Source organism: Diceros bicornis, chromosome 22, assembly GCF_020826845.1.
Source record: "Diceros bicornis minor isolate mBicDic1 chromosome 22, mDicBic1.mat.cur, whole genome shotgun sequence".
Lineage (NCBI taxonomy): Eukaryota > Metazoa > Chordata > Mammalia > Perissodactyla > Rhinocerotidae > Diceros > Diceros bicornis.
The window spans coordinates 38,410,672-38,433,823 of NC_080761.1; the positions used below are offsets into that span (position 1 = coordinate 38,410,672).

Here is a 23,152-nt window from a genome sequence, read left to right on the forward strand (position 1 = left end):
CTGATGTAATACAGTATCTTTAAAGACCTTGATTTCTAGGCCACCTAAAATGGTCTCTGTGGAGATGGATAATGTTTCAGATTTTCTCAAACTGCAGAAATACTAGTAGTAGGAGTAACACTGCTCCTAGTGGCTAGCATGCATTGTGGCTCACTTCGTGCCCAGCATTGCATGGTTCCATTTAATTTATATTACACCCCATGAGGTAGCTCCTCTCTTTATCCCTGTTTTACAGATGTGGAAATTCAGGCTTAAGGAGGGTGAGGAGGTATAGCTAAGTGGCAGAGTCAAGATCTTTCTGACTCCTACTGATTTTAACCTTTTTCAATTCAAAAGCCGTTCATCTGGAATGTTCTGTGGGATGCTTTAAGAAGTTTATAATTCTTTAATATGTTTCAAAAAAAAAGTCGAGGGGCCGGGCCGGGCTTAGTGGTTAAGTTCGTGTGCTCCACTTCCGTGGCCTTGGGTTTGCAGGTTTGGATCCTGGGTGTGGACCTATGCACCGCTCATCGAGCCATGCTGTGGCAGCTTCCCACATACATAATAGAGGAGGATGGGCACAGATGTTAGCCCAGGGCCAATCTTCCTCAGCAAAAAGATGAAGATTGGCAACAGATGTTAGCTCAGGGCCGATCTTCCTCACCAAAAAAAAAAAAAAAAAGTTGATAGTAGACATTTTAAACCATTTCCCCCTCGAGAGTGAAATGCATCCCACCATTGTGCATGACATGATAATAGGTTGGTACATTAGAGTTGTGTATTTATTTTTAACTTAGTTTCTATTTATGACAAATAGATGATGGTTTTCCATTTACAGCAGTAGTATAAAGATTCCTTTTAAAATACTTCATTTAACTTAACAAGTGAGTCAAAGAAAAGTATTATTTAAATAGTATTAATTATTATGAGTATGGCAAAAATCATAAAGGGGGCACTTGAAAGACTGAAGTTGAAAAAATTTAAAACTCTTAACTGTGATTACCTTTATTAGTAGTGCTTATAATATTTTAAACCAGTAATTCTGAACTGAATTTTCTTGCTTCCTCTAGAGTGACTTAAATGACATTCTGTGAATGTTGTTACCCTCCTTTATTTTCTTTGAACCATTGCTTGAATCTGCACATTTATATATAAATATGTGTGAAGGGCCTTTATGTAAATATAGTGCAGGCTTCTTTACTGTTGCTTTGAGGTGATGATTAGGACCTACAAGTGAAACTGTAAGAAGTCAGACTCTACCCCCAACAATTAAACTTTTCCAACCGTGAAATAATAGGCTTCTTTGGGAAACCAGTGAGCTTCCCTCCTTGGGAAGTTCAAAGCAGAGGGTGGATGATTCTCTATCATGGATATTGAAGAAGAAGAGGGTCCTGCAAAAGTTGGGTGAGAGGAATTTTAAGATACCTGCTAACAATTAAGCTCTAAGATTTTAACCTATGTACTTTTCTAATTGGACCCCAAAGCAAATTTTTTCCTTAAGTTTGTTTTGCTATTATTTGTGTTTTGTGCTTGAAAAATTTTACTTGAGCTTTGTATTCCAATAAGCACCAACTAATCACTTCTTTTTTGGTAACATCTTTATTTTTCTTTATGGCACATTTTGTTATATTCTTTGTTGCTTGTTGTCTGTCTTCTTATGTGGAGAGGAACTTTGTTTTGTTCATCGCTGTCTCCCAATGCCTAGAATAGTGCCTGGCACATAAGAGCTGTCAATTGAAGATTTGCTAAATCATCAAAGGAATGAATAGTTAATAATTGCCTCATTTTAAATTGGATTAGTTTATGTACACCAATCACTAAGTTATTCTTAAACTCTATAACAGAACTGAAAATCTCTCATTATGTTCCTACACCTCAGAAAGTCTATCGTATTTAAGTTTTGTCTAAGAGATCCCTCCTGGACTCCTCTCTCCATTGTCTGCATTCTGGATGAATTATTATTTAGGCTCCCTTTTCACAGTCATCCCCGGACTTCCCTTCACCATCATCCTTGGAATTTGCTTTACTTCTCTTCAACATTGGATCTCTTGTTTGCTGATTTTGTGCCTTCTTCCTTGTTTGATTTAGTCAAAGTAGCTTCTTGAGAAATTGCACATCAGAGGAAAAATTTTAAAACTTACATACTGAAATGTCTTTTTTTGATCTCTACCTTCTTTCGTAGTTCACTGGTTATTCATTCAGTTCTAGTGTCGAGAAGTCTGAAGTAATTTGCTTCCTGATCTTTTGTATGTGGCCCATGTTTTCTTCTGGAAACTTGTACGGAGTGGCCACCAAGTCCGGAAACAGGCGAATATCTAGAAATGGTTTACTGTTGTTACATTATAACACATAATAAAATAATATTATATACGAATTATCTATGGATTATGGTCCATACTCTGTGGACACTCTGCAGAATCTTCTCTTTGTTCTCAGTGTTCTGAAATTTCATGATGGTGGGCCTGGTGTGGATTGTTTTTCATACATGCTGGGCACTCATTGAGCTCTTTCAATTTTAGAGACTCGAGTAATTCATTTCTGGGACATTCTCTTGTATTATTACTTCGCTGATTTTTTCCCGTCTATTTTCTTTTACCTTTTCTTTCTGGAACTTCTGTTATTTATATTTTGGGATTCCTGGGTTGATTTTCTTATCTTTTCTCTACTTTGATCCATTCTTGTTGTTCAGTTCTACTTTCTGGGAGATTTATATAAATGTAGTGTCTAATCTGTCTATACATTTTTATGTAAAATTTTAGCTACTCTACCTTGGAATATCCTTGATCCAAAGGGGAATATACAAAAGAGTTGGCACTAGAATTGTCTGTGTTCCACTGTAGAGAAAGGAACGTTGGCTGTTCAGAGTAAGATCATGTGCCATTCAAAAATTAGCTCTTCATTTGATTATAGCCTGAATGTAGCGTGGATGTGGTTATACTGCGTCATCATATCTCCTGCATTACAGCTTAAAAATTATAGGAAACGGGTCTGCTATATTTACTGGGAAGATCTCAGGCTAAAAATAGCAGAAGCATTTTAATTTGAATTAAAATTATCCATTTGATGGATTTTATTTTAAATTTTAAAGCAAATTTTAAAGTAAAATACTTGCAAGCTGCCTTTCGTCATATGTCCATACAAGAATGTAAATGCAGTTTAATGTCAGCCTGAGCAAAATTTAAATAGGAAGGCAAATCCTTTGAAAAGAAATTTATGTTTTTTCACAGTGAATATGAATGATTTGTGATTATTCTTCTTTTTGGATTTTCCATGGCACCACACCAGTTTCACTTGCATGGACATTCAGGAATAAAACACTTGTTCCATTTCTAATGTTCTACTTTAATTTGAAAATTGTTTGATAGGACTGTTTTCTGTCTTGAGGCAGTTTCTGAGCTAATTGAACTGTGGTGGGTGGATTTTGTTCATCAGAAATAATGGTGAGATCAAATCAACACTAACTAAATCTATTTTGCTTATAACCTTGGGCATAGTACAAATATCTGCTAACAAAAGTGGGGAGGTAATATTCCTTTAGAGTCTTTCATTTAACAACGTGCAATCCTTTTTATTTGAAAAAATGAGAGGTGACCTTTAAAAGCCTTTTGGCTTGAAAACATGATATATAATACATTTGCTGCTTGTGTTAAAGGTGTATAATAGGACTTGATGAAAGCATATTTAAAAAACCTGCTCTGACACTTTAACTTTTCAGATTAGAAAGAGAGTATTTCTCCAAAAACAAGAAACTAAATGAAGAGATCGAGGAACAGAAGAAAGTAATTATAGACCTTTCAAAGAGACTCCAGTATAATGAAAAAAGTTGCAGTGAATTACAGGAGGAACTTGTAATGGTAAGGATAAAAAAGAAAACCCTATGGCAGTTACTGTATTGGGTCAAATTTGATGTTTAACAGGTTTTTTCCTCACTGCATGCCATGAGATAATAGTATGAAAGTAATTTTAGTAACATTGATATAAACTTTCAAAACTGGAGATGCTGATTACTACAAATATGTACATAATGAAATCTCTCTTCTTTGGAATAATTGGGAAAACTAATGAATTAGTGAAAACTCTGAATTATAGAATGTTTTAAAATTTATTCAGAGTTTTTCTTTTTATTTTTTTAGGTGCATAAAATAGTGTTACCTAGGTGGAGGGGGGATCAGGGTTTGTAATCAATAGATCCAGTGATTTCAGAGTCCCTTTTGCAATCGTTTTGTACCTGATCACTCTATTTCCATTTCCCGATAATCTAGCTTTCACACCATCACCAAATTTACCTTTCTAAAATATTGATCTGATCTTATCACCCTCCCTTTATTCAAAAACCGTCAATATCTCCCTGTAGCCTTCAGAATAAAGTCCAGTTGCTTGTCATGTAATCGAAGGTCCTTTTCTTTGGGTTCCATGTTAACTTTTCCTGCTTCTTCTTTTGCCATTGTTCACTATGTGTCTTGCTTCAGCCACATTAGAGTACTCTTGGCTTCCTCAACACTTTATACGTTTTCATATCTTCTTGCTTTTGTTCACGCTGTTCATTTTTTTGACCCACATTAGCTGAAATACTCCTTCTCTTCTTGTCCATGAACAAGTTCCTATATATCCTGTAATGCCCCTCTCTGATATCTTGCAATCTGTGAAGCTTTCCTTGATTCCATCTTTCCCCACTCTCCCATCCACCTAAAGTCAGAATTCTGCCGCTTCCCTGCTTTTTGTTTCTTTAGTATTTAGTTTAGCATCTTCATCATAACACTCATCAAAATCTGATGTGTATTATGTCTCTCAAGAGATTGTGAATGCATTGAGGTTAACAATTCACTTTACATACCAAGATTCCACTGTAGTACTTGCCTCAATAAACATTTGCTGGGTAGATTTATTTGGTTGATGCAGCATACTTCTGCTCTGCAGTTTGCTGGAAACCCCAACAGGGAGAGGATAAAGTATAGAGTAATACTCTATTTCCTCTTTGTTTTGTTCCCCATGAACATACCTTCTTCAGAGACTTGGCTACTTCACTTGCAATTATATCCCACAACTCTTAGTGATATCAGTTATTGAGGAAAATTGAATATTTTTTCTCCTTGTCAAAAAAGCTGGAGACTCTGGGTTATACTAAGAAGTGGTGGCCAAATCAATGATGCCCAGATAGAAAGGTAATGACGGAATAGGAAGGTAATGATGGGATAAAATTTAAACTCTATCGTTTTCAAACGATCCAATATTATATGTAGTGTCCATTTCAACTCAAGATATTCAATGTATTCTGAGTCAGGAGTTGATATCATTGCTTGCTCTGTGGTTGAATTTGTTGTTTGAGGACTTTGGATGTGGGGTTTTAGAAAGTTTAGAGCTCTTGGTGTAGCATGCCCTGGTGCCTGTTCACTGTTATGTGCTACCCTAAATTTCATGGGCTGTCCTACCTCTAAATTCCTAGTTCAGAGGGATGAATCAGTGGTGGAGAAAACTATGTCACAGTCATTAAGCTGAGTCTTGGATTTGATCTGCTTGCTTATTAGACAATGTACTCAATAATCTTGAAAGTGAGCCAGAGTTATAACTGAGAATGCAACAGTGAAAACATAGTCAGCAGTATAAGTTGCACGAATCTTCCTAATGCTGGCCTTCTAGCACTCCAATAACCAGATGGAAAATAAAAGAAGCCTGGCTTAATTCACCACTGAGTCTATGTGCTTTTTAATTAAAAAAATTTACTTGGTGCCAACAAGTTTTTATTTTATAACTTTTACAATTTGGTGGAAGGTCTGAAATAAGGCAAGGTGCAGCTCACTAGCAACCTCTCTTTGTTTGGGCCATTGGCACTCATCCTATAAAACACTGTTGTTTTGATCATAGTGCTGAAGATTTAGACTAATTGTTTCTTCAAAGCTTGATGCATTACTAAAAGCGGTTGCAGATCTGTGAATAGTTCCTTGCTGAAGAGCTCATGGGATGTTCAAAAAACTAATGCAGGGTGCAACCTAAGTGGTTTACAGTTTATATGGTTCCGCCTAACTATACAGTCCTCTCCATTTTTTTCGTCTTTCTTAAACCCCTAGCTTTACATCTTATTTTCTTCCATCTTTCTCTTTTCTTTCCCTTCCCATTTTTTCTTCCCTATTATTAGCTTTCTCTTTTAGCTTGTTCTGTTTTATGCTTATTAGAACTCTTGCTCTATCTCTTTACCTGACTATAATATGAAGTTTAAAAATTATTTAATGAAAATTTATTTAATGAAAATACTATTTCTTTAAATAGTAAGTACAGTGTTTTTCTTTTTATAAAAAATTTATCACTTTTCCTAAATATGCTTTTCTTGTACATATTCCTTTATTGTTTTGTTTTTTTCAATAGATTAGTGGTCTTTGCAGGGGATGGGGGAAGGTTTTAAAAATTTCTCTGTAAAGAGATGTCTATCAAATTAAAAATTTTAAACCATAAAAAGTGGAATTTTTCTAGTTCTGCATCTTCCAAGTCTGGCTGTTATTTTTGCTTTGAATTTGTAATTGTTTTTGACTGAAGTGAAAATGACCTAGGAGGAAGCTTTTACCTTTTGCTTTCGGAAATGAACCTTGTTTTAATGACAGCCCAAGATCCTATGTTCCATAGTGTGACTTTCCTACAGTTATATTTCTTTTGAGTGTAATAGTCTCAGTATTTTATAGAATGTAGATGGGAAGCATAAATTACCTGCAGGTAATTTTTCTCTCCCTTGGAGGTAACAGCTCGTTTTCTAGTTTAGGTGATGGTCATGGCCATTATTCAAGTCTTGGTCTTTATTTTCTCTGTTGCATTGCAAGAGAAAATTAGAGCCACTTTCCTCTATAGGTTTACTAGAGAGATCAAAGTGTTATTAATAATATGCAAAGACTTCAGAAAGTTTTGGGACTTAAAAATAACAGTGTATAATGCAGTATGTTGTAGGCTTTTAGAGCTGGAAGAGGCCTTAGAGATCATCTAGGTCAGGGTACATAAAGTGTTAATAAACCAGTTGGAAAGTGATAGCTCCCCTGTTTCAAGAGACATAATACAAATATAGGACATAATTTTGGAAAAGTCCAAAATATAAACCCAGCCAACTTTAATTGTACTTTTATATTAATGCAATTCCTCCTATTCGATGTATGGATTTAAAAGATATGATATGACTTAAAAGATATGATTATATAAATGAATAGTATATTATTATTATTTTTAATGTAATAGAGTTAATAGAATTTCAACATAGGACATTTAAGGATTTAACAAAATTAATTTCGTGTTCTGTGTTATACACTATTGAATTTGACTTTAAAAAGTTTTAATTAAAATTGAACTATTAATTTCAAAATCTATGAATTTAATAATGATTCAATCAACTACTAAATAGAACTGAATTTCTAGTTTAAGCTGCTTAGCGATCATGCTTATTAAAGTCCTTCAGAGGCTCAATACATCCAGTTGGGTCTTTTAGTCATTACTGTGGGTTTTTATATCTGCTTCTCTCGAAACAGGGGAGCTATCATTTTCAAATTGGTATTATTAGGACTTGCTTTGTGCTTTCTACAATGAAATTTTTTTAAGTCCATCATTTCTTGAGATTTGTTTTTCTGCCACTCAGTAATATTTAGTTACAGCTCTAGGAGAGACCATATATTGAAAAGGGAATTCTAGTTCTCATGAGGTTTTGCTCAAAGAATATTTTATTCTCTAAAGAACTTGTGATTGAAAATAGTCAAGTGTATATTTTTTCCCTGTACTCTGGGGGCTTGACTGATTATATAATAATAATGATTGCTGGCATTAGATAGGATTTTGGAAAGTGCTTTGATTGCTGTGCTTTGTGGTAAAGTTAATGTTTCTTGGTAATATTTTTGCTTCTATTGATCTACTAGGTTTGCCTTAGAAGGACATGTTTCTGATTTTACAGGAGGCATTCGAAGCTAATGAGCTAAAAATATTCTATTCTGAATTTTTACTAAAAAATTGTTGATTCCTGTTTTTCACTAGAATAGGAGTCGTATTTATATATAAGTGTTGTTTTGGCTAATATAAACATCAGTTTATGTCTCTCTTAGTGGCCCTTAAAAATGTAATACTATTAAAAGTATTCATCAAATGTGTGTGTGTTTGTATTTGTGTATTTAAATGTTCGTTATATCACTGGCTTCCTAAATTTATAAGCTTTTCAAAATTTATTGTTATATGAATTACTAAGTTTTGAAAATTCAAATCTCATTTTTGACCTGTGAAAAAATAAAATCGTATTGTGTGTGTGTATGTGAGAGAGGGAGAGATAAAGAGAGAGCGAGATGTTTTTATGTCAAGGCCCATATTCAGATTGGATGGTAGCGTCTACCAAAAAATAAACTAATTGTAAAGCTGTGTAAGGGACAGTGACATTTCATCATATGAGATAAGCAATTGAGATCATAGAATGCTCATATCCCTGGAAGCAGCATAGGCAAGCAAGGAGGGAAAGAAAGAATAAATGGTTTTATGCAGAAGAGATATTAGCTGTCATTAATATGAGCAAGGAGAAGCTGCAGATGGTGATGATTATGAAAGCTAACCACAACAAATTCAGTTCCGCTGAGCAAGCTCCCCCTGAGTCCTTACAAATGCACTGCGTGTGTGATGGTAACGAGGTGGAAGATAGGATGAAAAGGTGAGCTGTGGAGCAGAAGTATATGCTGTTGATTATAGGTTCTGATGCTCCTGTTGTTACTCAGAATTCCTTCATAATGGCTTAAAATATATTTAAATTAAAAATTTAAAAACTTACTTGAGTTCAAAAATGTTTAGAAATTATAAGCATTATGTGTCACTATTTCGAAAGTTCAACCTATGGTTAAAATACTAATTTTATTAAAAAAAAACTTAATGACTAAATAAAAGTATTTTTTTTACCTATTATTTTTCCTACTATTTTTAACCTTATTAAAAGTGTCCCTTAATTGTTTTTACTTTTTTTTTTTTTGTGAGGAAGATTAGCCCTGAGCTAACATCTGTTGCCAATTCTCCTCTTTTTGCTGGGGTAGATTGTCCCTGAGCTAACATCTGTGCCCATCTTTCTCTATTTTATGTGGGATGCCTGCCACAGCATGGCTTGATGAGTGGTGCGTAGGTCCGCACCTTGGATCTGAACCTGCGAACCCTGGGCCTCCGAAGCAGAGTGCATGAACCTAACCACTAAGCCACTGGGCTGGCCCCTGTTTTTAGTGTTTTTTATGACTTGAGTCAACTTTTTCCATTGCAGATCAGCAGGGCCCATTTGCCAATTTTTAGATATAAATGTTTGCATATGCTTTTTATTTGTTTCTTCAAGAGTTTCCATTAGAAATTTTTATTTACATGTGTATCCATTTGTGACATTCATGCATGGTTAGCAGAAAAGTGAAGGATGAGTTTTTGCAGGCTCAAAGAAAGATAAGATGATTATGAAAGAAACAAAAAGAATGACATGCCAGATAGAGGCAGAAATGCATTCATTTTAGCAGTGTGCGAGATATAGTATACCAAGATAGAAATATAACATAGTTCTTTGTCATCTCATTGTTTTTTCTGGTTAAAGATATTTTATAACCAACTTTGACTCCTCTCTAATAATACATTAAGGTCTCACTCACAAATTTTTCTGAAATTTCTTTGAGTATTTTGACTTTTTTTTTTTTTTTTGGTGAGGAAGATCAGCCCTGAGCTAACATCCATGCCAATCCTCCTCTTTTTGCTGAGGAAGACTGGCCCTGGGCTAACATCTGTGCCTATCTTCCGCCACTTTATATGGGATACCGCCACAGCGTGGCCTGACAAGCAGTGCATCGGTGCGCCCCCAGGATCCGAACCCGGGCCGCCAGCAGCAGAGCTCGCGCACTTAACCACTGCGCCGCGGGGCCGGCCCCAGGATGTTTTGATATTTTAGTCCCCTGTCTACACTGGTCATAGATTCATCATGACTTCTAAAGTAGTCCTTGGTTCCATTGTAGGTGATTGGTAAATGTTCATCTAAACATCATCTGGTTAGCTAACATAGCATTAACGGACTTTTATTCCTAGGGTAACAAACTCTTTTTGTGAATTATGTCCAAGGCAAAAAGAAGTGAGTCCTTTTATCCTACAGTTCTGTCTTTTAGACTTCTGTGGATGTTTAGAATTATAGGATTTGTTGAATCAACAATTTAACATTTAACCTGAACTTACTCTTTATGTCACATGGTAAAACATGTCAATCAAAAATTAGAAACTTATTATTTTATCTTTGGTTGGCACTTTGTTTTCAATCCGACGGTTTTGTTAATTTAGCTGATAGATTCTGTTTTCATTCTAGAATTCCTTGCACGTCAAAAGGCTGGTAAGAAAACTAACAGCTTTGGAAACAAAATTTAAATATAAGTGCAATCCACACTTAAAAACAAAACGCCAAACACTTTTGCTATATGAATGAAGAATGGAAGTTTCGTTTATAAAACCAAATAAATAAATCAATAAATAATGACATCAAATAAATAATGACCAGTTTTTCTGGTCATTATCTTGTTCATAAACCTAACCATTAAATATAAATAAAATTTCTATTGTCTATATTATAAGACTGTTAGCCAGATATCTCTGTAGAAAATTATAATTCTACTAATTATAAATGTAATAGCAGCTTTAAGGCACAGTTAATTCTCTTTAATCCTTGTCATTGATCAAGTCTCTTCTTTGGTCTTTGAAAAAATTTACACTAGTTAATGTTTCCTGGCTAATTTTGACATTAAATTCGATTTTAAACTATATTGGTGTTGAAATTTTAGCTCATCTTTTAGTCAGGATTAAGCCCTATACTTGAAGGAGAATTATTGTTGAACCAGGAATTTAATTGCACTTTTATATTAAGCTGACTCCAAGTATGCAATTTGTCTGGCTTTCTACATTTGTATTTCTGTAAACTTTTATCCCTTAATATTGATGGGCACTTAGGCTCAGTCAGCATGGATTAGTAGAAAGAACATATATTTTGGAGATAGATTGATCTAGGTTTTAATCCCAGTCCTATCTCATAATAGTTGTGTGACCTTTAGTGATATTATTCCTCTGACTCTGTCTGTTCGTTTGTAAGATGATACTAATAATCTCTATCATGGAGGATTTTTGATAAGCATTAAAGATAATATACGTATTGACATAACAGAGGGTGTGTGTGTGTGTGTGCGCATGTAACTTGTGAATATGTTGCTGGAGTTCCTCTGGAAACATAATTATATGATAATACTAGGAAAATACTGAATAAGAAGATTTAGGAGAGATTAAACCTTTAGGATATCAAAATATATTGGAGGGAGGAAGAACTTCTGGAATGATGGAGTAAGGAGCTTGGTGAACCCTCTACCTAGCAAAACAACAATTTAACTGGTGAAGAATTAAAAAACAAAACAAAACAGCAATCGTATAAAGCTCTGGAAATCGAAACTTTCATTCAAGGAAATCTACTAATCATCAAAATTAAAACCTTGGTGCTTCAAAGGACAGTATCAGAAAAATAAAAAGACAACTTACAGAATGGGAGAAAATATTTGCAGATCATATGTCTGATAAAAGAGTTTTATCCAGAATATATAAAGAACTCTTGTAACTCAACAATAAAAAAAAACCCAGTTGAAAAAGATTTGAACAGACTTCTCCAAACAAAACATACAAATGGCCAATAAACACATGAAAAGATGCTCAGTATCATTAGTCATCAGGAAAAGGCAAACCAAAACCATAATGACATAGCGTCACACACACTAGGATGACTATGATAAAAAAGACAGGTAATAACAATTGTTAGCGAGGATGTGGAGAAATTGGAACCCTCATACACTGCTGTTGGGAATGTAAAATGATGCTGCCACTTCGGAAAACAGTTTGGAAGTTCCTCAAAATGTTACAATTGGAGTTAGCATATGACCTAGCAGTTGTACTCCTAGGTGTATACCCAATAGTGTTTGTGCATGAATGTTCATAGTAGCATTTTTCATAACAGCAAAAAGTTGAAACAACCCAAGTGTCCATCAATTGATGAATGGATGAACAAAAGTTGGTATATTCACACAATGGAATATTATTCAGGCATAAAAAGAAATGAAGTACTGATCAATTATACAATGTGGATGAACCTTGAAAACGTTAAGCTAAGTGAAAGAAGCCAGACACAAAAGGCCATATAGCATGTAATTCCATTTATATGATATGTCCAGAATAGGCAAATCTATAGAGATAGAAGTAGATTAGGGTGGCCTAGGGCTGGAGAGGTTGGGGGGAGATGGGGAGTGGCTGCTAATGGGTATGGGGTTTCCTTTTGGGGTGATGAAAGTGTTCTAAAATTGATCATGGTGATGGTTGTGCAACTCTATGAATGTATTAAAAACCATTGAATTATATACTTTAAATGGTTGGTGTATAGTATATGTAAAATTATATCTCAAGCTAGTAAAAAGAAAAACAGTTACTAAATTTCAGTAAGAACAGTGAGAGTCTGTGGCGTTTGAGTGATGACCCATTCCATAACCCCTTTTCCACTCCTGCTCCATGTTCCAGAAGCTCTACCCCAAGTTATGCAGCCAAGAAGATGGGCCCTTCCTCTCTCCCTAGCTCTCAGGCTGGGGCTATGGTTTCATCTTAGGAAGGGCAGACTACTGGAATTTCTCATTCCTCAGAGCCCTGTGTTGCAGCAACTCTATTCCAGGCAGGCATGGCTGAGAGGACCAGATCTCTCTTCCTCCACTCAGCCCTCACTTGTAATGGGGAAACTTCCACCCCAGGTGTAGCAGACCGGGAATATTGGGGCCAATTCCTCCTACACCAGAAGACCAGGGTTTGCAACCCCCCCAGTGGCCACTTATAGAACAGGATTGTTACTCTGGAAAAAGTGGGTCTTCATCTCCAAATCCAATGTAGTGGCACAGGAGTCTGCCCAGGGAGAAGGGCAGGCTGGCTATAAGGGGAAAGAGCTCTGCAGCTCTGCTTCAAGGGACTGACCTTATTTGGAAAAGAGAATGGAGAACTCTGTGTTTAAGGGCATTGGTGAAAACAATATAGATCTTGGTGAAGAGCAATTAAGAGAAACCTGGTACCTCTATGATACAATGAAATAACAGAGCACCCAGAAGTTTAGTAGAACTAGAGAAAGAGACAGCCAAGAAGATCCCTACAGGGGTCATAGTTAAGTCTAGGGGTTGGGAAGGCTGTGTGCATGTGGTAGGCTGCATCCACTCAGGAACACTCAGAACAGGATGTGAGGCAGACTTGAAAACGCCCCAAGCTGTACAAAGACCATCAATGCAAAGTGAAAGCCTCAGTGGCACAAGGGACCAAGGAAAAGAGAAGAGACTCAAATTATCAAAATCATGAATGAAAGGACAAAACTATTGACCTAACAGAAATAAAAAGAATTTTAAGAGAAACTGTGAGCAATTATATGCCAACAAATTAGATAATTTAGATGAAATGGACAAATTTCTAAAAAGACACAAACTACCAAAACTGATAAAAAAGAAATGGAAAATCTGGATAGACCTATAACAAGTAAAGAGATTGACTTAGTAATCAAGAAACTTTCCACAAACAAAAGCCTGGTCCTAGATGGCTCCCTTGGTGAATTCTACTAAATGTAAGAAGAATTAACACTAGTTTTTCACAAATCCTTTCAAAAAACAGAAGAGGAGATGACACTTCCTATCTCATTCTATGAAGTCTGTATTATTGCCCTGATAACAAAACCAGACGAAGACATCATAAGAAAAGAGAACTTGGGCCAGTATTCCTTGTGAATATAGATGCCAAAATCTTTAACAATATACTAGCAAACAGAATCCAGCAAGATATACAAAAGATTTTACACTATGATCAAGTGGAATTTATCCCAGGAATGTACGACTGGTGTAACATCTGAAAATCGGTTAGTGTAATATGACAAAAACCAAATGATCATCTCAATAGACACAGAAAAACATTTGATAAAATTCAACATCCTTTTGTGATAAAGATGATTAACAAACTAGGAATAGAAAGGAACTTCCTCAGACTGATAAAGAGCATCTGTGAAAAACCTACAGTTAGCATCATAGTTAGTGGTGAAAGACTGAATGCGTTCTCCCCAAGATCAGGAACAAGGCAAGGACGTATATTCTCACCATGTCTAACTAACATTGTACTGGAGGTTCCAGCCAGGGCAATTAGGCAAGAAAAAGAAATAAAAGGCATCCACTTTAGAAAGGAAGAAGTAAACTATCTATTCATAGATGACGTGATCTTGTATATTAGAAAATTCTAAGGAATGTACCCACACAATTATTAGAACTAACAAACAAGATCAGCAGGGTTGCAGGATACAATGCAAGACTGATATACAAAATCAATTGTATTTGTATACACTAGCAAGAGCAATCCAAAAATGAAATTAAGGAAACAATTCCATTTATAATAGGATCAAAAAGAATAAAATACTTAGGAATAACTTAACAAAAGAAATGCAAGAATTTTATGCTGAAAACTGCAAATTATTACTGAAAGAAATTAAACAAGACCTGAGTAAATGAAAATACATCCATGTTCATGGATCGTAAGAGTTAATATTGTTACCTGTTAAGATGTTAGGACTCCTCAAATTGTTGTATAGATTTAATGCAATTTCTATCAAAATTCTAGCTAGTTTTTACAGAAATTGACATGCTGATCCTAAAATTCATATGGAAATGCAAGAGACCTAGAATAGCCAAAATAATTTCAAAAAAGAAGAATAAAGTTGGAGGAGTAACACGTCCCAACTTTAAAGCTTACTACAAAGCTATAGTAATCAAGACAATATGGTATTGGCATAATGAAAGACATATAGATCCAGGGAAAAGAATTGAAAGTCCAGAAACAAACCCTTACAATTATGTTTAATTGATTTTCAAAAAGGGTGCCAAGTCAATTCAGTGGGGAAAGAATAGTATTTTTCAACAAATGGTGTTGAGAGAACTGGGTATCCACCTGCCAGAGAATGAATTTGAACCCCTACACAAAAGTTAAATTGTTTGTAGACCCAAATAAAACTACAAAACCGTTAGGCAGTGGTTTCTTAGGTCTCACATCAAAAGCACAAGCCACAAAACATAGATTACATTGGACTTCACCAAAATGAAAACTTTTTTTTTGTGTGTGTGAGTAAGATTAGCCCTGAGCTAATGTCTGTGCCCATCTTCCTCTATTTTATATGGGGGATGCCACCACAGCATGGCTTGATGAGTGGTGTGTAGGTCTGTGCCCGGGATCCAAACCTGTGAACCCCGGGCCGCCGAAGCAGAGCACACGATCTTAACCACTATGCAACTGGGCTGGCCCCAAAATTAAAAACTTTTATGCTTTAAAGTGAAAATACAACCGATAAAATGCTAGAAAATGTTTGCAAGTCAAATGTCTGATAAAGGGCTTGTATTCAGAATACATGAATACCTCTTACAACTCAATAATAAAAAGAGAAATAACTCAAATAATGGGTGAAAGGTTTAAATACATGTTTCTTCAAAGAAGATATACAAATTGCCAATAAGAATGTGAAAAGATGTTCAAAATCATTAGTTAAGGATATGCAAATCAAAACCACAATGAGATATCTCTTCATACTCATTAGCTTGGCTGCAATAAAAAAGTGGACAATAGCAAGTTTTGGTGAATAGGTGGAGAAGTTGGAAGCGTCATACATTGCTGGTGGGAACGTAAAATGGTGCAGCCCCTTTGGAAAAACATTTGGCAGCTTTTCAAAAAGTTAAACCTAGAGTGCCCACATGACCCAGCATTTCGCTCCTAAGTATATGCCCAGGAGAAACAAAAACATATGTCCACACAAAAACCTGGACATGGATGTTCATAGCAGTATTCTTCATAATAACCAAAAAGTGGAAACAACCCAAATGTTCATCAGCTGATGAATGGCTTATGGATATGATATTTTTGGCAATAAAAATACAGTACTGATATATACTATAACATGGATGAACCTTGAAAACGTTATTCTTTGTGAAAGAAGCCAGGCATAAAAGGCTACATATTTTATGATTCCAGTTATATGAAGTGTGCAGAATAGATGAATCTATAGAAACAGGAATGAGAGTGGTGTTTGCTGAGGGCTTAGGGTGGTGGTGAGAGAATGGAGAGTGACAGCCAATGAGTATGGCATATCTTTTACTGGGGACAACACTGTTCTAAATTTAGATTGTGATTATGGTCGAACAACCCTGTGAATATACTAAAACATTGAATTGTGTACTTTAATAGGGTGAATTGTATTTTATCTCAATAAAATTTTAAAAAAATATAAAGTTACCGTAATTAAGAGTTTGTACTGACAAAATAGAGAAATCAATGAAACAGAATAGGAAGTTCAAAAATAGCTATGTATATGTGTGGGAATTTAGTGTATGATAAAGTTGATATATGTAAAGGAGAATACTTCAGCTCTAAGGAAAAACATACTCCTTTGTCTCCCCCCTCTATACACAACACTGCTCACACAGGACACTTCTAGTCACCAAGTGTGTTAGGATTTCCCCACACCAGGGAATTCTACCACAGCAGCCAAGTATCCTGTGTTTTGACACGATTCTGACACTATCTACCTGGAGATAGCGTCAGATCCCACAGATTAAGAGTTCAGTTGCATAAGACTGGTCTATTCCCACCCCTGTCCCCCGCAATTCAGATGCCAATTCCAAGTCCAGGTTCTTACCTGTGCTTCTGACTAACCAGTTATAAGTCAGTGATTCCCCTCCTCAGGTTTGATTAATTTGCTAGAGTGGCTCCCAGAACGCAGGAAAATAGTATTATTTACTAGATCACCGGTTTTTATTAAAGGACATAACTCAGGAACAGCCAGATGAAAGGAAAGGTATGTGGGAAGAGTCCCTGAGCATCAATGCTCTTTCTGGGCTGTGCGGCCCTCCCCACGTCTCCAGGTGTTCCCCAACCTGAAATCTCCCCAAACTCAGTCCTTCTGGGTTTTTATGGAGGCTTCATTCATAGGCATGAGTAATTAAATCGTTGGCCATTGATCACTGATTCAACCTCTAGCTCCTTTCCCCTCCTTGGAGGTTGGGGAAGTTGGGCTGAAAATTCCAACTGTCTAATCACGTGGTTGGTTCTCCTGGCAACCAGCCCCTGTCCTTTGGTTATCTAGGGGCTTTTAGAAAAATCACCACATTAACATAAACTCAGATTTGGTTGAAAGGAGTTTGTTCTGAATAACAAAGGAGACCCATTTCACCTTTATCACTCTAAAGCTATTTCAGGAACTGGGAACAAACTAAATATTATAACAAAAGATGCCTTTAATGACTCTTAAATAGGAAATTACAAGGATTTTAGGAGCTATGTGCCAGGAACCATGGACGAAGACCAAATATATATTTCTTACTATAAATCACAATATCATAGTATGTCAAATCAATGTCTAAAGATATGTTATTCCATAAATAGTTTTTGGATAACTAGGTATGCATAAGAGGAGAAAATAAAACTAAATCCCTGCCGTATTGCTTATATCAAACAAATTCTAGATTGATCAAAGAGCCATAAAAGAGGAAGATGAAAAAGCATTGAAAGAAAAAGGGAATTAAGTGTTTTATAATCTTGGAGGAAGGAAAGTATGAGACAAAATCTAGCAGTCCCAAAGCAAATTATTGATAAATTTGATCACTTAAAAAAATACAGCTTTAGGCCTGGCCTGTTGGCGTAGTGGTTAAATTCGCACGCTCTGCTTCAGCGGCCCGGGGTTTGCAGGTTTGAATCCCAGGCACAGACCTAAGCACTGCTCCTCAAGCCATGCTCTGGCGGCATCCCACATAGAGAATAGAGGAAGATGGGCACAGATGTTAGCTCAAGGCCAGTCTTCCTCACCAAAAACAAACAAACAAACAACTTGGTGTTTACAAATATAGTGGGAAGGCAAATGACAAGTTGTCAATGATGATTTACAACATGTATGCAAAGAGAGTGTTTCCATAATCTACAGAGGACTGTTATATATCACTAAGGAAAATACAGCAATGTAGTATAAAAATAGGCCCATGATATAAAAAGGCAGTTCACAGAAAAAGAAGTATAGATGGCTAGTAAACATACGAAAAGATGCTTAATCTTATTTAAAATTAAGAAAGGCTCATTAAAATAAGTTGATAATGCTTACCGTTGGAAAGCTGTTGGGAAATAGGCATTTATACTGTTCATGGTAGTTTTGTTACTGAGGCCTAAGGGACTGGTGACCCGCAAGTGGGTCCTTTTGCCCAGAGCTGATTGTGCAAATAGAACCAGACCAGATTTAGAATAGCAGAGCAGAGACTTTATTTATTGATCAATGAATGGAGGAGGCAGAGCTCGTGCTCTAAAACACTTTCTTATCCAAGGCAAGGTGACGAGGGTTCTTATGGGATGTGAAGGGGGAGGGGTCTCCGAGTCATGGCTTGGGGCAGGGGCATTTGGGGCATGCGCAGATCTTCCCTTCTTGCACACGGCACCTTGTGCACATGTTTCCTTTTGCACATGGCAGCTTTTGCACGTTTCCTTTTGCGCAGGGCACCCCATGGCCATCTTAGACCTTTCCGGTTTGGACTGGTTCTGCAGTTTGGCCATCTGGCAATGTTCTGCCTTGGTTTCTATAAGCAAGCACAACTTAAAAACAAAGCATTAGACATGGAAAATGTTTTAGGGACTTCTCTGGGTGACAGTATGCCTTGGTAGGACACTTTGGAGAGCAATTTGGTAACAATTGTCTGAAAACAGTTGCACCTACACTTTTACCCATCAAATCTATGTCTAGTTTGTCGAGTAGATATACTTGAATGTGCATGCAAAGATACACAAGTACACATATTAGGATGTGTATTGTAGTAATACCACTAGTAGTAAAAAATTGTAAATAACCTATAAATCTTAGCAGTAGGGGACTGGTTAAATTAATTAATGGTACTTCTAAACAGTGGAGTACTATGCAACTAAGGAAGATATTTGTGATGTGGAAAGATGTCAGAGATATACTATGAATGGAAAAGTAAGTTATATAGTAGTATGTGTACTATGACTCTATTTGAATTAAAAAATTTTAACAATCATATATGTATTAAAGTTTCTATAATTATAAAACAAACTGTGAATAAAACTTACCTGAGGATTGAGTTACCTTCTATTTTTCTGTATTGTTGTTTTTTCTACTATCAAAATATAGATAAACTCAAAGAATTTAATTGAATATTTAAATATTTAATAATTAAAAGTATTTAATAAATAAAAATACCTATAATGTAGTATCTTATATTTATATATATAAAGGCGGTGCTTTATAAATACTATTTTTTCAGATAAACTTTGGTGGCTGTTGATAATAATATATTCCATTTTGACTCTTTTACTTTTTTATTTTTTAACAACTGAAACTTGGTGTTTCTTTTTCTATAAATATGCGCCTTACATTTGTCTGTGAGTCTGTGCTTTGATAACATTCAGAAATCTCCACCTGGGCCTCTTTGCTTAGTTGGTCCTCATAGTGTTTCCTAACACACTAACAAAGTGCATGTATATCTTCTGTAGAAAAGTATTTTTGTTTCTTTGTTGGCTTGTTTATTTACTGTTTTTCAAATATGTAATTAAATTTTTGAATAGATAGTAGGTACACATGATACAAGATTTCAAAGATACAGAAAGTTATACAGGGAAAAATGAAATCGCTCTCTTCCCAACCCTTGGCCACCAGAATCTCTTTCCAGGGGCAACCATAGTTACTACTTTCTTGTGATTCTATGCAGAGATTCTCACTACATTTACAAATATGCACACACACACACATTTTACACAAATGCTAGCATATTAAACGTACTGTTCTCCCTCTTTTTTCCCTCTGATATTAACTTGTTTGATATTACAGCATTAAAAAAAAAAGTGTTACTAATGGTATGCTAATGCAGAAAACTTGGAGTCTGGTTTTGTTTCTGTTTTGCATCTCAACTCAGAGGGCTTACAGTTAGACCATGCATCATTTATTTTATAGAACACACTTTTTCACGCCCTCTCTTGTTTTTAACTCAACAATATAGCTTAGAGACCTTTCTATATTAGTACATGAAGAAGAGCTTCCTCCTTCTATTTTAAGTCTGTGTGGATGGATTGTAATTGACTTAACAGTCTTCTGTTGATTGCATGGACTGTAATTTATTTAACTATTTAATTCTTATTTTAGATACTCGGTATTGTCTAGGTGCTGGGGACACATTGATGAGGACCACAAAAACAGGCTATATTTACTCCCCTTGTGGAGCTTATGTTCTATGAGATAGACATTAATAAAAGACCTACTTGAATACTGTGGAATCATAATTGTGATAAGTGCTGAGAAGAATCTAATAGAGGGAATTGATGTAGTTAGGGAGGTGAAGGATATCTTTTCTGAAGAAGTGATAGTTGAACTGACATCGAAAGAAAGAATTATTAGGGGCCAGCCAGGTGGCATAGTGGTTAAGTTTGCTTGCTCCACTTCGGTGGCCCAGGGTTTGCGGGTTCGGATCCCAGGTGTGGACCTATACAGTGCTCATCAAGCCATGCTGTGATGGTGTCCCACATACAAAATAGAGGAAGTTTGGCACAGATGTTAGCTCAGGGCCAATCTTCCTAGAGCAAAAAGAAGAAGATTGGCAACAGATGTTAGCTCAAGGCCACTCTTCCTCACCAAAAAAAAAAAAAAAGAATTATTAGTTTACATAGTTTAAGGATGTAATTTTATCCTGTAACAGCTATTCTCCAATTTCTTCTATATTACCAGCACTCCTTCACCAGTGCCTCTATCTCGTCAGCTTTTAAACATGCTTAAGTTCTCACATATTAAAAAAAAAAAACTCTTCTCTGACCCACTCTTCTTTCCAACTACTGCCCTTTATCTTTGCTTGCTTTCTTGCCAAGAAAGGGTTTTCTGAACTTCCTGTTTCCATTTACTTGTATTTCAATCAATTAAGACAAAAAATTTCAGGCTTACTCCTCTTCAACCTGTTGCAGTCTGGGTTATGACACATTTGTCAAGGTCACCAATGACTTCCATGCCCAGTGAACACTTTTTAGTCTCCATTTTACTTTAATATTCTGTGACATTGGATATATTTGACAACTCTATCCTTGAAATGTTCTCTTATCTTGGTTTTCATGACACTATATTCTGTTTTTCTTCCTTTTTTTTCAATTGCTTTGCTGACTTTTTCTTTTCTCTTAAATTCTGGAGTTCCTTAAGGCTTTGTCCTGGGCTCTTTTCTCCTCCCATCAAGCACTCTCAAGGCAAAGCTTCCGGTAATACCTGTAGATCATTCCCAAACCTATACCTGACCTCTGTTCTGAGCTTTACACCATTATGTCCAGGTGCCTCCCATATTTTTCTACTTTACTTGTTCTTTGTTAGTTCAAGTATATTTATGTAGGGGCTGTTATTTGCCAGGTATTGTAGCTGGAGCTGGGCATGTCTTAATGGTATCTCCAATGGAATATGATTGAAACATAATTCTTGATTCGTACTCCCTACCAAAACCAAGCAAGTAAATAAACAAACAAAAACAGCCAAAATAAGACCTTCTTTACCTCCATTGTTCTCACTCAACAACTGAAATCCACCCAGTTCTCCTAGCCTGAAACTTTGGGATCAGTCTTGACTCTTTTTATGTGAGCACTTCCCCAACCTTATCCAGTCCAATCCAAATCAATCCAATCCAGTCTAATCCAATCAATGTAGTTAATCCAATGCAGTGTTACCAAGGTCTGGCCATTCCTCCTTCTAAGTGTCTTTCCAGTGCACAAACCCCCTCACTCTTTTTCACTGCTAAGACCCTAGCGTCAGCTACCATCCCTCTCGAGTAGACTGCTGCAGTTCTTCTAATTGGTCTTACTGCATTCACTTTTGACCTCTATCTGGAAATTTGCCACATGACTGCAACCATGATCTTGTAAACTGTGCCTTAATTCCTCAGTGTCTCAGTTTTCTTATCTATAAAATTGAGATAATAATAGCTCTTCCCTCATAGGTTTGTTGTGAGGATAAAAAGAATTACTATGTATAAAATACTTAGAATGATGCGAGGCACTAAGGCCTCAGTAAATTGTTATTGAGACCTTGTACAGTGTTACATTAAGCCAAGTAAAAAGTATGATTAAGATAGAAAGAGGTTTATTAGTAATAGATTTAAATGAAGTAATTATCAGCTTGTTTGTGCTTAATTGTGCTATATATGTTCACACAAAAAATCTGCAGCTCTTATAATGCATGACCTTATTATGTGCAATTTTTTTCTTAATTAAAAGGCTAAGAAGCACCAGGCCTTTCTAGTAGAGACATGTGAAAATAACGTGAAAGAATTGGAATCGATCTTGGACAGCTTTACTGTGTCGGGCCAGTGGACATCAGGTTAGTTGAAGGTATGAAATGACAGATGCATCTGTCAATGTTCCAAAGTCCCTACATTTTGGGAATTCTGCAGATGCCTCTTGTAGTCCCTCATCTCAACACGTTTTGATTTGATGACATGATCAGAGTGGTTCTCACAGCAGTCACTTGGCCTAGCTGGCTGGGAAAGGGTGATGGAGTGTGGACCTGCTGTTGTCCTCCCAGAACTTGATTTACAAGCGTTGGGGTCTGTATGATTGGACAGACAAGGGCTCACTTGCTGTGTTCTGAATCCAACTGAGAAAAAAGTCCTTACAGTCTACCTGCAAGGGGAACAGATGTTTCCATCAAATTGAGCCAAATTCTGAGGCAACCTTCAGCAACTTAAAGGTCATGCATTTGAAAGGTTATGTAGGACACAGGCTGTAACGTAGTGCGTATTCTACACTGTTGCTTTCTGGGCTGGTTTTCTGCTTCATTTCCTACTACTATATATACACTCTCCAGATAAGAGTGCTTAGATGAAGTGTTTTGGCTTTAGTATTAGCATGCTTAATATGATAAAGGTCTATAAAAATTGTATATTAGGTAGGCATATTTTGGGAACTAGTAAAAGCATTAGTTAGCTAATAAATGCTATTCATGATTTCTACTTCCTTAATTTTTTGTGTTTATGCCGTTATGTGTGCTATGGTAGCTCTGACTTAAATACTTCTACTTTATTACCTCAGTTTTCTTTTGCCATACCGTCAGCCTTGAATTCTTTAGGTGTTTTTTGGG

General features: G+C 36.1%; 1 protein-coding gene across 3 annotated transcripts in view; it reads left to right on the forward strand.

Annotated features, from left to right (window-relative positions):
• Positions 1 to 23,152, forward strand: part of CCDC171 (coiled-coil domain containing 171) — a 300,588-nt gene that overhangs the window by 73,698 nt on the left and 203,738 nt on the right. For all 3 annotated transcript variants that reach the window (XM_058565834.1, XM_058565832.1, XM_058565833.1), the window contains 2 exons: positions 3,695 to 3,833; positions 22,291 to 22,393. In XM_058565834.1, coding sequence (XP_058421817.1) covers positions 3,695 to 3,833; positions 22,291 to 22,393 — 242 coding nt within the window. The remainder of the gene's footprint in view (positions 1 to 3,694; positions 3,834 to 22,290; positions 22,394 to 23,152) is intronic.